At 40.8% G+C, this 14,895-nt stretch overlaps 1 protein-coding gene across 1 annotated transcript in view; it reads right to left on the bottom strand.

Annotated features, from left to right (window-relative positions):
- Positions 1-2,951: 2,951 nt before the first annotated feature.
- col4a1 (collagen type IV alpha 1 chain) overlaps positions 2,952-14,895 on the bottom strand; it is a 42,562-nt gene continuing 30,618 nt past the window's right edge. The window contains exons 26-52 of the mRNA XM_005798133.2: positions 14,397-14,565; positions 14,226-14,318; positions 13,974-14,078; positions 13,741-13,838; positions 12,701-12,851; positions 12,491-12,604; positions 12,046-12,213; positions 11,326-11,415; positions 11,084-11,236; positions 10,904-11,002; positions 10,716-10,805; positions 10,188-10,327; positions 8,447-8,573; positions 8,261-8,341; positions 7,789-7,887; positions 7,024-7,074; positions 6,747-6,932; positions 6,486-6,619; positions 6,296-6,368; positions 5,790-5,861; positions 5,573-5,701; positions 5,376-5,474; positions 5,079-5,291; positions 4,804-4,981; positions 4,602-4,716; positions 3,515-3,687; positions 2,952-3,258 (exon numbers count right to left, since the gene is read on the bottom strand). Coding sequence (XP_005798190.1) covers positions 3,171-3,258; positions 3,515-3,687; positions 4,602-4,716; positions 4,804-4,981; positions 5,079-5,291; positions 5,376-5,474; positions 5,573-5,701; positions 5,790-5,861; positions 6,296-6,368; positions 6,486-6,619; positions 6,747-6,932; positions 7,024-7,074; positions 7,789-7,887; positions 8,261-8,341; positions 8,447-8,573; positions 10,188-10,327; positions 10,716-10,805; positions 10,904-11,002; positions 11,084-11,236; positions 11,326-11,415; positions 12,046-12,213; positions 12,491-12,604; positions 12,701-12,851; positions 13,741-13,838; positions 13,974-14,078; positions 14,226-14,318; positions 14,397-14,565 — 3,288 coding nt within the window. The 3' untranslated portion in view covers positions 2,952-3,170. The remainder of the gene's footprint in view (positions 3,259-3,514; positions 3,688-4,601; positions 4,717-4,803; positions 4,982-5,078; positions 5,292-5,375; positions 5,475-5,572; positions 5,702-5,789; positions 5,862-6,295; positions 6,369-6,485; positions 6,620-6,746; positions 6,933-7,023; positions 7,075-7,788; positions 7,888-8,260; positions 8,342-8,446; positions 8,574-10,187; positions 10,328-10,715; positions 10,806-10,903; positions 11,003-11,083; positions 11,237-11,325; positions 11,416-12,045; positions 12,214-12,490; positions 12,605-12,700; positions 12,852-13,740; positions 13,839-13,973; positions 14,079-14,225; positions 14,319-14,396; positions 14,566-14,895) is intronic.

The following is a 14,895-nucleotide window of genomic DNA, read 5'->3' as shown; positions in this document are numbered from 1 at the left end:
TTATGGGATTCCTCAACACAAACAAAATCTTGCTTCTAATTTAGTGCTTCTAAACATAATTTAGCTCTCAATGCACGTTTAGGGTTGTCGCCCAGATGGAAGGTGAAACCTCAAGCCATTGTCAGCCTCTAACAGCTTTGTGGGAGGATTGTCTTGTGTTTAAAACCATCCATCTTCAACGTTAACTCTGACCAGCTTCTCTGTTGGGGAAAAGAAAATACTTTTACCACCAGGTTTCAAAATTGTCATGGTGTGTTCATAACAATCTGAAGTGCAATGCCTTGTTTCCTCTAGTAGTACGATGGTGTTGCTTGGTACGCTATTTTCTGGTTGGAAGGATAGCCTAGTTGGGTTCTCCATAAGGAGGAGAGTTTAACCCAAACGCCTAACATGGCATCACACTAGAGCAACGTCAAACGTGATAAACTTGTATTTTTCATGCTTTTCGCAAGCAGTGACACCATCTTCTACTCATTTGCTGTATCTGTGGTCTGCATTGCTTGTAGCAAACATTTGAAGCAGACGTCTAATGGCACTCTTTTGCAATGTCTTTGTTTCTACTACTCTTCCAAAAAGGCCAGATTCATGGAATAGCTAATAGTTTGGTCAGCAGGTTCCTTCGACTTGAGCTATGCAGCTCCTTTAGAGTTACTGTGGCCTTCTTGGCTGCTTTTTGAATGTTCTCCTTGCTCAGCCTATTAAGTGATGATACATGCATGTCTTGATAGGCTATCAGTTGAGCCATATCCCTTTGATTTTTAGATGATGAATTAAGCAGTGCTCCATAAGACGTTCAAAGCTTGAAATGTTTTCTGATTAAATCCTGCTATAAACATCTCAACAACTTTCTCTCTGATTTATTCCTTGGTCTTCATGATGTTGATTCTTCACTAATGTTTTCTACCTAACCTCTGAGGTTTTCACAGAAAAGCTGGGTTTGTGCTAAGATTAAGTTGCACACAGGTGGAGTCTGTTAAACAGCTGTATGCTATTAGTTGCTCCAAGGTGCTGAATACAAATACGATCAGCACTAAATTTAAAAAGCAAAAATCTTAAAAGAATCTCAAAAACTTATTTCATGATGAAAATAATGTGTCTTTTTCCTTCCATTTCACAATCATGCTCCCATATAATAGTCTTGCTTATGAGATAAAATACAATGTTCATGGTTTTCAAAAAGACGAAATGATTTGAAGTAAGGAAAAGCATAAGGATTGTAATTATTTTATTTTTTTATTCTTTTTAAAAATAATAGTTTGTCTTTTTTAGATGGCCGTAGAGTCATGAGAGTTTATTTGTCTCTCTTGACTAACCTTTGCTCAGACTGCAGGTATTTGCTCTGTAACATGTCAGACATTTGTCCCTCTGGCTTGTCGATGTCATGCATCCAAACTCACTCCTTTCGTTTGACCTTATGCTCACCGGTCAGAGGGTAAGGCCTCATCAGACGTGTTTATGAAGACAGCCCGGGGGGTCAAGGGCTCTGTTTGCCTCTGCGGTGGCGAAAGCGGAAACAAGGGATATGATTCCGGCAATAAATGAAAGACGAGATCAGACTTGAAAGGCAGGGTTATCTGGTCCTCTGCGGAACAAATCGATCCATTTGTGCATTTGTTGGGGTGAAAGGGTTCATTGGCCACACTCCCGGCAGAAGGGCTGAGGATGCGGCTGCATCATGTTTTAAGCAAGTGATGTTACAAAGTGGCACCTAAAACAGAATTTTTTCTTATACTTACATGCTGACGAAAGACAATGTTTCAATTAAAATGTCATATTTAAAGGAGAACATAAACACACAGCTGAATCATCCAGTTGGAGAAACTGGAGCAACTTCCAAACAAAATGAGTTGGTGGCGCCCTCTTGTGGCTTTAGCCTGTAGCGTTTCAGCTTCTGCAATTCACAACAGTTCAAACTGATAATTATATTCTTCAAATAATTTTACTACAGTAGTGACACAATATGAGATGGGCTAAAAATGTTTACTAAATGCTTGCAAGTGCTGCAAATCCTGTTTCAACATAAATATGACCTTTAAATAGATATGCAATGAAACAATCTAATAAATGTTTCATTTTTTGCATTTAATAACCATATTATTTTTAACACACTGTAATTCGCCAAGATGTATTTGTTTATGACCAACAACAGGAAAAACGTGGCCACCTGCTGCCACACACCGTCTCCTCTACAGCCCAAAAACTGAGGAAAACTCCCCTTTTTGTAGTTTGCTTTTTTGTTCATTTATTTTAGATAAAGCAACAAGAAGGGTGTGCAACAATAGTATATGCAAAAAAAAAAACATTAAAACACACACATAATTCCTAATCCATTCAGATTCACTCATATAATGTATGTACACTCATGCACGCACTCCCAAACAAGCAAACATTCAACCTTTCAATGCAACTTCAGTGCTGTTTTTTCTATGTTAATATGGCTGTTAAACAAAGAAATATTAATCTTGAATACACTGAATTTCAGATAATCAACCAACATAGTTTTATAAATTTTATAAATAAAAAAATGGGCTTAATGGCACACAAACTGATAGCGAAATAACCTGAGGAGAGTATGTTCGACTGTGGTATACAGGAATGCATTCTATTTACAACAGAGTAATTGGTGTCTGCAACATTTGAAGGTGGTTTGAGAAGTGACAGTCGTGTAAGCAGTGGTATGTCCCATAATTTTCAACATTAGTAGATTTAAACAACTTATAACGTGTGAAAAGATATATTATTGTGTGGTTACATGCTTGAATTATGTGGCACTGGAAGAGGAGGAAAATTAAAAGGGGGAAAAAAGTGAAAGGCAGACAATTACAATAGCACCTGTCTTACACAAACAGCCCTTTGAAAGATGAACACCAGTTAACCTTTTTAAGGGGGTTTCAACTCAGTGCAGTGGTAAACCGGGCGCCATTCTTTAGAAACATGCTGTGTGTTGCTTCTAGGAGCAAAAAAAAAAAAAAAAGATTTCAAAAAGCCCCATGGTCTCTGTTTGCTTTATAATGTTCAGTCGCTGGATGTTTTGCGACTCGCGTCTCTTGTTCCTCTCCATTCACACACGACACACAGGGAAATAGCACCATCAGAACAGGAAGTAAAGCTAAGTTGAGGATGTCGATGCATTGCTGTCCATGTTTTAAAAGAAAGGAAGGCCTCTGGTTTTAAGTGAATGTCCTCTTCATGCACACTTGACAGCGGCTTATGTGTGTTCGGAGGCTGCCTGCTTTGAGCGTCGTCGGGACGGGTTTCCTGGAAAGAGGACAGGTGAAAAAATTACCACTGGTCATGACCTTTTGTATCATAAATGAGGATAAAAAGGTGAACATCTCTGTAAAAATAAAGTTGACACTGACACCATGGGAAAAAAAAGAAATTATTAAAAGTGCACGATAAACCTGACCGCGCAGATTTAAAAGGTGCTAAGAATACCAACCACTAGAGGCCAACAAAACCAAATTTATAGTTTTTTTTCATTATTCTGACAATAAAAAAATATCGGTCTTACGTAAACATGTCCTCTGTCTCGATGGTGGCGAGCCAGAAGCTGTAGGAGTTGGCGTAGTAGTTGCAGGTTCCTCGACCGTGACATTCAATGAATGGGGCGCTGCGAAACTCCTCCAGACAGGAACCAGGAGAGGCCAACGCCTGACCTGAACCCTCAGCACCTGCGCTGGTGTGCTACATAAAAACACACAATGCAGTGCAGATGAGATTATATATAATACTTTGTTGCTTTTTTTGTTGCATTGATTGATACTTTATGGCACAATCTATGCTGTGCAGCTAAAAAATAATAATAATAAAATAATAATAAATAAATAATAATAATAATGTAATAATAATAATAACAATAATTAAATGCTTTCCCATTCTTGATGTGTAAATAAAATCGAATTGTATTTTTATAATAATCCAAATGTTTTCATTGAGATACCAGCCTAGAGCAAATCATTTATCTGTAACAGTTTGTAGTGCCTTCATATTTTAGTTAACCCATTTAATCCCACATTTTTCCCAGACATGAAAATATTAAAATCAGATGTCATTGATAACCCTTTGAACTAATCAAGGAGAAATAATTAGAAAAATTGTGGAAAAATATATGAAAAAGTGTGTTTTGTGATCGGTGATAATTGTGACCGGTGGGATAATATGGTGTTCTTACTAAGATGAGCTAAAAGTGCTTTTTCCAAATAGAAAAGGTGATAAAAGGTGAACATTGTTTCTTTATTTGAATATACTGTATGTTGAGACACAAACAGAATGAAAACATTGCGATGATAGAAGTTTTCTGTACATGCTGTCAAAAAAGCAGCAATTTTGAAAAACCTCCATTTTGTGCCGACTTCAACCTGCTGTGGAAAAGTGCGTTTATTATTATTCATTCTGATCCACTACATTTGTTGTTGGTCCTGCTGATTAATTTAACAACTCCTGATGGGGTTTTGTGGGGGATTTCTTTCTGCTTGCCATGACTACGAGTACTACTGGTAGTTTCTGCTTTCTTAAATAACAGAAACGTCCCTACATAGTGTTATGCTTATAACACAATTAAAGCTAAGCTTTTAAGCTTTTAAACAAAATTAATTTACCATGACAAAGGAGTAGCCGATCCACAGAGAGTTCCAGCCTTGAGGGCAAGGCGGGATCCTGATTGTCTGGCTGTGGACTGCGATCACCATGGCCGGAGCTTCACATACAACACACCTGCAGTTACATGAGAACAGCAACATGTGTTGTAGATGTGTCGTATGACAACATGAAAGCCCCGCGTGGCTGGAGTCGTAAACACACCTGCTGATGAAGGGCCTGATGCTGTCCCCGGTGATGGGCGCCATGTTCATGGGCATTGGCTCCGGTGAGGTGAGCCAGTAGGAGTAATCGTTACGAGACGCAAAGTTGCAAACGTTGTTGATGTTGCAGAACAAGAACGGCATGGGGCTGAACTTTCGGAGGCAACTGCCTGCCGTACCTATAAAAATAAAAGAGAGACAACCAAAACTTTGAATATACTCCTCCATTATGTCTCCATGTGTCCCCCGGTCTCTTCCTTATTTCCTGCTGCCTACCTAAGTCTTGTCCATGGGAGCGCTCATTGCCTTGCACATAGAGCAACGAGTAGCCATCATATATTTGAGTGGTACCTCCAGGGCACAGTGGCACCTCCACACTTTGGCTGTGGCGTGTTACTAAGAAACCATGGTCCATGGACGACGGGCCAGGCGGACCCAGTTGACCTTGAACACCGTCCGGTCCCGGTGGACCTGGATATCCTCTGGGTCCTGAATACACAGAACCATTGATAAATTGGAGAGTAACAGCACAACAGTGAAGATCTCCATCTTCCTTCGCTGTGCCTTTCTCACCTTGTGGCCCCGGCACACCAGGTTCTCCTTTGGCGCCTGACTGACCATCAAATCCATGGATGCCGGTTTCACCTTTTGGACCCTGAATACCCGTCACACCTAAAGGTGAAAAAATTGCAAAAGTTGGAAACGAGGAAAAACTTTAGCCAGTGTCCCCAGAACATGACGATCCAGCATTGGAATAGAAAAGAGCTCACCTTGCTCTCCTTTCTGCCCAGGAAAGCCCGGTGGTCCCTGAGGTCCAGGGAAACCCTGATCTCCAGGGAGTCCAGTGTCTCCTTTGATGAAGATCTTGGGGCCGGGTGGACCAGGGGGGCCTTCATTACCTGAAGGAAAAAAAGTTATGAATGAAAGACATCCCAAATCTCAACAAGAACATTTTAACATCAAAACATTGAAGGTGATTACAGTTACCTTTTTCTCCAGGGAAGCCTCTGTCACCCGCTCCGCCTTTAAATCCAGAGTCACCCAGAGTACCTTTTGTGCCTGGATATAGTGAAAATTATTATTACTGATTAAAGTTATTATTATCATTCTTATTTTTAGCATTTTTAACCAAAGTTATTAATAGCCATTAATAACTTTTCAAGCTAGCTATAACTGGTAAATCTTACTCAAGTTGATTGTTCAGAGATTTCTGATTAAATATCAGTCACTGCAGTATTATTGTGTCAAAATATGAAGATGACGTCGCAACTCAATTTGCAACAGTTTGACCCCCAAAAGTCTAGAAAATCCTCAGAAAAAAGCTTAATAAGTAGCATGCTTCATTTGAGAAATATATTTTACCAGATGACAATTAAACAGGACACAATTTAAGTGAAATTAACTCTCCATAGTGACTGATGTTAGGCCTTTCAAGCTGTAGAGGATGAATTATAGCTCTGCTCTTTCAAGTATCGTTGTAGGGGTTTATTTACCTGGGAAGCCTGCAACTCCCGGTAATCCTCGCTCGCCCTTCTGGCCGTTGATGCCTGGGAGGCCGGGTGGCCCCTGGAACCAGCACATGCGAACACAACAAGCAGTTCTTATTGTCATGCAGGTTATTGTCTAGGTAGGCAACGTGTTTAGCAAATAGAAGAAGCAGTGAAAGAGTCTGATATAACGTACAGGAAATCCAGGAGATCCAGAGTCGCCCTTTTGCCCCGACTCTCCCTGATAACCAGGCCGACCTGCATCACCTTTCTCGCCCTGTTGGCCCTCTCTGCCTGGCACTCCAGCAGGTCCTGGTGCCCCTGGTGTTCCTGTTTTTCGTTTTGTTTTGTTTTTTTTACACAACACATCAAATTGTCTCTTATCTGAACACTGTGCAGTGTTTTAGGACGGCTAACACAAAGAACGCTTTAATCAGTGTCATAAATTTCACGTTACCTGTTCCTCCGGCGGGCCCTGTTGCTCCCTGAACTCCTTTGGGGCCTTCCAGCGAGATGCCGGGAAGACCTCGCTCTCCTGGCTCCCCCTGTTGTCCTTGAGGTCCAGGAGGACCCTTTTCTCCTTTAATACCAGGGACACCTGATTGACCAGGCATGCCGGGAAGACCCGGATCACCTTTTTCACCTGGAGACGGAGAGAACAGGCTGCACTGTGGAACGCCATCGGTCGATTGTTACGGTGGGATCACCGGAATCAGTCTGCGACAGATCGTTACCTCTTTCACCGAGAGCTCCAGGACGTCCAGGCACACCAAGACCTGGCAAACCTGCAGTAGGGACAATTTATAATTTAGTCATTGCAATGTTCTTTGGGTTGAAAAATGCCAATATTCCGTTAAAGAAACGATGGACAAAGTAGTAATAGTTATATTTGCAGATATTCAACTGCTTATCAGTGAAAAAAACTAAACAAATTGCTTAATTTTTTATGCCAAAATGTCATTATTGTGTAATTTTTGTAATGGGCAGGATGTTAAATATGCCTTAAAAAATATAAAATATGTTTTGCTCAGCAAGAGCAGGACGATGTTATAGAGAAGCAAAGCAAAAGAAGCCAAAAGCTTTGCAGTGCGGCCCCTAGTGGTCAGAACATATATTACAGCTTCATATTTCTGTGCTCATCAAAACATAACGCCATATTTTACTGCTTGCAAAGTATCTATGACTGTATGTACCGTCTACTGTGCAAGTACCATCATGTGATGAGAATTGTTTAAAAACACATTAAAGTTGGAACTTGCTTTGACAGGCATAGCAGCCGAATTCATAAATGTGAAGTCAAAGAAAAAATGTTTCAAGATTTTCAAAGTTTTCACAGATAAGTTGTAATCAAGAGCCAAATTCAATAAAACCGTAGCTGAACGCGTAAGAGAGGAACAGTTAAAGGAAAACTGCTCCACTGCTCCCTTTAAATCAACAAACAAATATTTTTGCTCTGGTGAAACAAATCACTTTCTCATTGTTTGTAATAAAGGACTAACCTGGGTCTCCTCTCTCCCCAGAGGATCCAGGGATGCCGTCCTGTCCAGGCTCACCCTTATCTCCGCGGGGACCCGGAGGTCCCTGCCGGCCACCTTCGCCTGAAGAAAAACAGAACATGTAAATTTACTGTACCTGTTTCACTGCTGCTCAGAATGATACGATCTCTTTTTTTCAGATCTGCTTTGTCATTGTGCTTTCTTAAAACTCCTAATTTACCCCTACAAATGCTTTATTATAAATTTGAAAAGTAGGAAAAAGTGGGGAATGCAGGCAAAATATACCAACCACTAGAAAAAAAAAATTATTATAATATAAAATATAATTATTTAGGCTAGCGTAGGAGATCTGTGCCACTATTTTCACACAAACAATGAAAATAAATGTTTGGGATATCTAATCAAACTTGTATAACTTATAGTATTTTAAATAACCGCTGCTCTTTCTGGCTGAGAAAACAGGAAGCCTACATACCAGGGCGACCTTCACGACCGGCCTCTCCGACAGATCCAGGAAGTCCAGGATTGCCCTTCTCGCCTGGCCTGCCTGACTGACCTGTAGAATACAAAAACACAAACAAGACAAAGCACACTCCTTTAAAACAATGTTTCAGAGGTCCTGGTGGATAAAAATGATGAAAAGGTCAGTCTAAACTCCAACCTGGGTACCCAGCGCCTCCTTTGTCACCCTTTGGTCCCTGCAGGCCGGGTTTGCCAGGCATTCCCTCCTGACCCTTCTCACCCTTGTCTCCACGGTATCCTGGAAGTCCTGGCTCACCTGTCCTGCCCTGGGAGGGCGAAATGATCAGGAGAGTCGGTGATGTGCAACGGCTATGACAATCATCTGATCGACCAACGACGTCTTCCATAATTATTTTAACCCTTTCATGCATGAATTATGATCCTTTGTGTCAGAATTTTTTTTCCATTTTTTAAAAAAAAATTCTTAAGGCATAAAAAAAGGTAGGAAAATTGTTTTGTAAAAATATATATATATTTTTGTTATGTGATCAATTGTAATTTTGTCCAAATACAAAGGTGTTATTTGAAAAATACATCAGTAGTATTGTTCTTTAGGGGTCATCTGATGTCACAATATTTTTTTTACTTGAAAGAGTCGTCTACAGTAGAAGTAGCGTCGGTTCTCATGCTTTTTTGTCTGTCGGCCATATTGTATTTAACAAAAATAATTTCTTGCATTTGCAGCTGATGGCCAGTAGTTGATGGTATATTTTATGATGCATTAGTGTCCACTTCAGTGGTCTGTGTGCATTTATAACATAAAAATCCACAGGAAGCACAAGAAAATGGCTTTTAGATAGCTGTCCACTGTAGTGACCACTATGCATGAAAGGGTTAAATTTACTTTGTGACTAATTTATTACACATATCAGTGAGGTTATGTGACTAATGTGGTTCATTGGACGTACTTTGATTATGCTTTTGAAACTGTTGGAGAATAAGCATGACATTTTCAGTGTAGTGACTAAGTCGGCTCTAAATTGTAAAGAGACAAGGTGAATCAATGAAACTGCCCGGTTAAGTGTAGTGATGTACACTTGATTGATTTCCCCACAGCATGACAGTACCACCACCGCGTTTCAAAATGGGGACGCAGCACTCAAGGAGACTGTATGCTCTGTGCTATGTTTGCCACCACACAGCGTTTTGGAGGCTAAGCAGTTCAGTTTTTCTTTCACCTGACCAGATTACACACTTCTGCATTGTGGCAAAATGCTGAAGAAAATTCTGGTGCGGTCCTCTCAATAAAGTTTTCAATCCTTATACATTAATCCAAATGTAACCATATTCCAATACTGGAATATTGTTTATATGCCCTAGCCCTGCATTACTTTATGTCTGATATCTTTGTTCTGTTTGTCCATGAAGCTGCTTGTCATCTACTGATCTTTAAAAACGGCCACAGAGGCCTTCACAGAACAACTGCACACAGTTGGAATCTATTCAATATAATAGGCAACATTTTTTCGTCAAATAGTCACGCTGGAGTTTATTTTGGGGTGCAAAAGTAAGAGAGGGCATAAATCAAAAGGCGCTAGACTTTTCAGAAAATTTTCTGTGAGAAATGGTAAAAATCCTGCAACTTGTTTTTCTCCACTTAAGGATTACAATAGCACTTTGTTGTCTAACACATAAAATCTCAACACAAAACACGGACGTTTGCTTGTAGCCTGACACGGTGTGAAAAAGGTCAGATGACATTAGTAAGTTTTACTAAAATCTCCACAAAATTTAAATGAACACTACTTTGTACATTTCAAAGTTTCATTATTATGTCAGGAAAGACATTGTTCTGTGGTGCTGACAAGTTTGGGCTTGTTCAGATCAACTCTTGTCACGTCAAAGAACTCGGTGTACGATGGTTTCATCCGGTGGGTTACCTTGTCTCCTGGAAATCCAGGGACACCAATACCCGGCTCGCCAGGTAGTCCCGGGTCTCCTTTTTCACCATCTGTGCCTCTGAACCCAGGATGACCCGCTGTACCGATGTCTCCTTTGGAACCTTTTGGACCAACTGGACCTGCACAACCACACATAAAAGTAAAACAAATGACTCGTGAAGCATTGGTTTGTGTAGAAGTGTAGCCCACCGTGCTGCAGCCAACTTTTGCTTGCAATACGTTGTTACAATTTAATGATATCAGTTGATAGGAATTCTAGATGTACCAAACTTTTTATAAAATTTACATTTTTCACAAATGAGTTCATGTTAATGTGGTTATCAATGTAAACATATGTTTAAGATCTTCTGGAGGGTTTCCTTGGTGAACTCAATTTCAGAGATCTTACAACATCATGGAGTCTCGTTAAGACATTTCTTGAAACATTTGGTGCTGTTGTACCTGTGCAAAAATAACCATTATGAACATTATAAATAAACATTTTAGGTGTTTTATCAATGCATTTACCTGGTATTCCCATCTCCCCTACGCCGCCTTTTGGCCCTGGAGGTCCCATGGTACCAGGATCTCCAGGAAAACCGGGATCTCCTTTCTGACCTGAGAAACAGACGCAAAACACAAACACCCACATGTAGACGCCCGCATCTCAAAACTATTGCAATTAAAATGAACTCAAGTTGAGTTGTCTAAGCTACCTGGCTGGCCAGGTGATCCAGGTTCACCGTCTTTGCCAGCCATTCCCTGTTCTCCTCGAATGCCAGGGTGGCCCCTCTCTCCGGCAGAACCGCGGTCACCTTGCCGGTGGAGAATTTACGTTAAAATAGGAAAAGAAAAATAACAGCAAAAGATCAATGCCTCCATTGCCGAGTATATACCTGGGTCTCCAATGTCTCCCTTTTCCCCTTTCATATGCTCCATGTCAGTTTGAGTGAGGTTTCCTGGAGGACCTGGCGGACCCTCCTCTCCCCTTTCACCTTTCTCTCCTTCTTTCCCAGACTCTCCTCTCGGTCCAGTAACACCAGGATCCCCTAGGACGAAATGTCACACAGGATTACTGCTGAGGAAACCAAAACAGGGACCGGTAACTCGCTTAGAGTCATTATTCCGTATGCCTCACCTCTCAGACCAGGCGACCCAGGTTGCCCGGGTGGTCCTGGGAATCCCGGCGTTCCTGGAATTCCCATAACCCCCATTTCACCTTTGGAACCTACAGCAGTTACAGGACAAACAGTCTTGAAAAGCCACAACTGTTGACGGATTCTTAAATGAGTTGAAGATGCTTTTCGTACACATATATAAAAGGATCATAGCTGGTGTTTTTAATCATAACAGTCATTTTATGTAACTAGTTATTACTAGTTGAAAGAAAAACTAATATTTCGAAGAAGCTTAATGGCTAAGCTACAGGTACATTTAGGCTAAGCCAGAACATCCAGCTGGCCAGCACGGGGCAGGAGAATGAAGAGTTTTGGAGATGAAATATCAAAATCCAAACAGCATAACTTAGCATTTAATAATTGAAGCGTAAATAAATCTGCTGGAGTTCCTTCCTGCTGGCCACTGCTGGTACTGCAATTAAAGCCACATAAAAAACAGCCAAAAATCTGACGAGTCTCAGTCTGCTGGTTGTACACCGAAACATGTTTCCAGATTTTAAGTTTGAAGCTAATAGATTAGACCAAGAGGAAGAAATGCTTACATGAGATTAGATGCGACTGTCCCAAATGCACATTTGAGAACGAAGTCATAGCAAAGCCGATGTTTGCGTAAATAAGTTGGAAAAATAACATTTTCAAGATGTATTAGCTCTGAGTGCACTTTTGGTTGATTCTCTCACCTTGGTACCCTATTAACCCGTCTCGGCCGGGTACGCCTGGCAGACCCGGCAGTCCTTTGGTACCGGGGTCTCCTGGGAAGCCAGCGGCTCCTTTGTCTCCCTGAGGTCCCGGCATATCGAGGCCTGGAGAGCCAGGATGGCCCTTTTCTCCTTTTATACCTTCTCTCCCTGTAGAAAGCATATGCATTTTTTTTTTCCTTTACACTTTTCAAGATCATAAACATGCATCAAAGCTGAAGACACCTATTGCAAGCTCACATTTAGGCTTATATAGGAGCGAACTTATTTGAAGGATTGTATTTTAGAATGTTTTTCCAGGATCATAAATTATTCTCACTCTGACAGAGTTCAAAATTCAAACAAAATGTTTGTTTTTTTCAACTGTAAAATGACAAAATACCTTTCATGAAAAAAAAAAAAAACTATGTGCTACATTTGTGCTTACCATGAGGTCCTGTTTCTCCACGTGGTCCTTGAGGTCCTTGTGGTCCAGGCAAACCTTTCCCCGGAGCACCCGATTGGCCGACCTGACCGGGTGGTCCCGGAGGTCCGACGTCACCTTTTTGTAATCAGATGAAATAGTTTAATGATAGTTGGTTCACAAAATTCAGAAAATGTAATCAAGTTTAACTGAAGAGTTTCCACATCTTGTTACCTTTAACTCCCTGAGGTCCCGGAGGACCTGTGTGTCCTTCTGAGCCGGGAATACCTGGGAGTCCCATGCCACCCTTATCTCCGGGAAAGCCTGTGACTCCTTGGTGGCCCTGCGCACCTTTCGGTCCTGGAAGACCCCGTCCAGGCTCACCCTGAAATGGTTGGAAAACTGTCAGATATCTACAAGTAGTTTTATATCAGGACAAGAAAAAATCTCCAGGAATATTGTTTCAGCTAAAAAAAAATATGGATGAAGTACTTGTGAATTGTTTTACAGCACAATTTTAGTAGGATGATTGATTTTATTTTTAGGTTTAGTGCACAATTCTTTTACCTTTTCACATGTCTTACCGTATAATCTTAGTGCCTAATGTGTCCCTTACAGCACCTTTCTTTTTTTACCACTACGTTTCTTTCATTTAATTAGATTAATTCAATTCCAAAAGAATATTCAAATCTGACCAGAATGATAAATATTTGGTTTGTTTGTTTGTTTGTTTGTTTTTTATAATAATCACTTCCATTATTATTCAGAATCCTTGGCCTCCTAACTGCTCCATTAAAATAAATGTAAATGAAGCATATCTGTAATTGACGCTTCACTTTTTTCAAAATGGATCAGTGTGTGTCAAGGAACTTGTAGTTTGAAATAAATCACTTTCCCCCCTGTAGTAAAACACACGACATGAAGAGGAGGCTAATTTCCATACGTCACGTTTCAACATGTGGAAAACAAGAAAACCCGGCGTTAAAACTCTGATCATACCGGTAATAAAACATACGTAGCTGCTCACTTAAACGTCTTTCTAGTTACAGTCAAAAAAAAAAAACATAACTGGAGCTGCTTATCAACAGATCCAGATAAATCAGGTTTAGCTTTCAGATTAAGTGTAAAAAAAAAAAATCTCTGCATGGATTTCTTAAATTATTTTTACTTTGCCCAGTTTTAGGGAACTACAGCAAACCGTCTTGTCCACATCTTTACCCAGAGTTTATGAACAGCACTGGATGCAACACAAACACATGTCGACAAATACACACCTTTTGTCCAGGTGGACCAGCTTTTCCAGTTGAGCCGTCCTGTCCTGGTCTCCCTGGCTCTCCAGGGAGTCCTGGGGCTCCAGGGATTCCACTGATACCTACAAACACATACAACACATTTTCTCTGGGCTCCTTTTTCAATTCCCAAAGTGGACGTGATCAGTATAAATACTTTTAGTGTACTGTTGGGGTTTTTTTTGTTTTTTTTTTGGTTTTTGGGTCACGAGACTCACCTTTGACACCCGCTGGGCCAGGAAAGCCGATTCCAGGTGGTCCTTGTTCTCCCTTTACTCCAGGAAAGCCTGGCAGACCTTGGACACCTGTTTCACCTCTGTCACCTACAAGAAAGACATTTTTCACGATAAATTTAACAAAGTTCAGGGACTGGATTAGAATCCGAGACTCAGATATGAAGAAAGCACATTGATATCGACACAGAATGACTTCAGATGAATGGTGATGATGATGACAATGCTGTTACTGACCTTGAAGTCCAGGGAAGCCACTAGCTCCCCTTGGTCCAGGCTGCCCCGGGGGTCCCGGAGTGCTAATACCTTTACCTGGCTCTCCTTTCAGACCTATTATAAAGCAAAACGTTCAGTAAAACGCTGCAGAAATTGGACAATTGGGTTTGAATAGATCGTTTCTATGGTTACCGGGCTGTCCTGGACTTCCTGGACGGCCTGGCTGTCCCTGACTTCCTTTCTCTCCTGGACCACCTGGCCGGCCAAACCCTGGAACACCAGGGGGGCCCCTTTCTCCAGGAGGCCCCATGAGGCCGGGGTCACCGTCTGGGCCACGTTCACCTTTAATGCCTTCTTTGGCCTCGAAGACATAAAAGAAAAGAAATTAAAAGAAACACTTTGCCATTAAAAAAAATTATAATTCTTTCAAATAAATCCAAATTAAACGTTTATCAGATTCTGTTTTCAAGACATGCATGGTCCATCTTTTGCTTGTCTTGTAAATCTTCACAAATTTCTTCTCTTTTTGAGGATTTGTCTAGTCATGTACTTACTTCATTACTTCAATAACATTGCTATCAGTAACCTAAGGTATTATGAAATTAATTATTAATGTTTAAACTTTAATAAAGTATGAGATTATTTTGCATTGTGCTCCTTGAATACCATGAATGGTAAAATAATCAGAATT

This window comes from Xiphophorus maculatus, chromosome 7 (genome assembly GCF_002775205.1).
Source record: "Xiphophorus maculatus strain JP 163 A chromosome 7, X_maculatus-5.0-male, whole genome shotgun sequence".
Classification (NCBI taxonomy): domain Eukaryota; kingdom Metazoa; phylum Chordata; class Actinopteri; order Cyprinodontiformes; family Poeciliidae; genus Xiphophorus; species Xiphophorus maculatus.
Note: the sequence above shows the minus strand (reverse complement) of the source record. Positions and strands in the feature narration are given on the sequence as shown.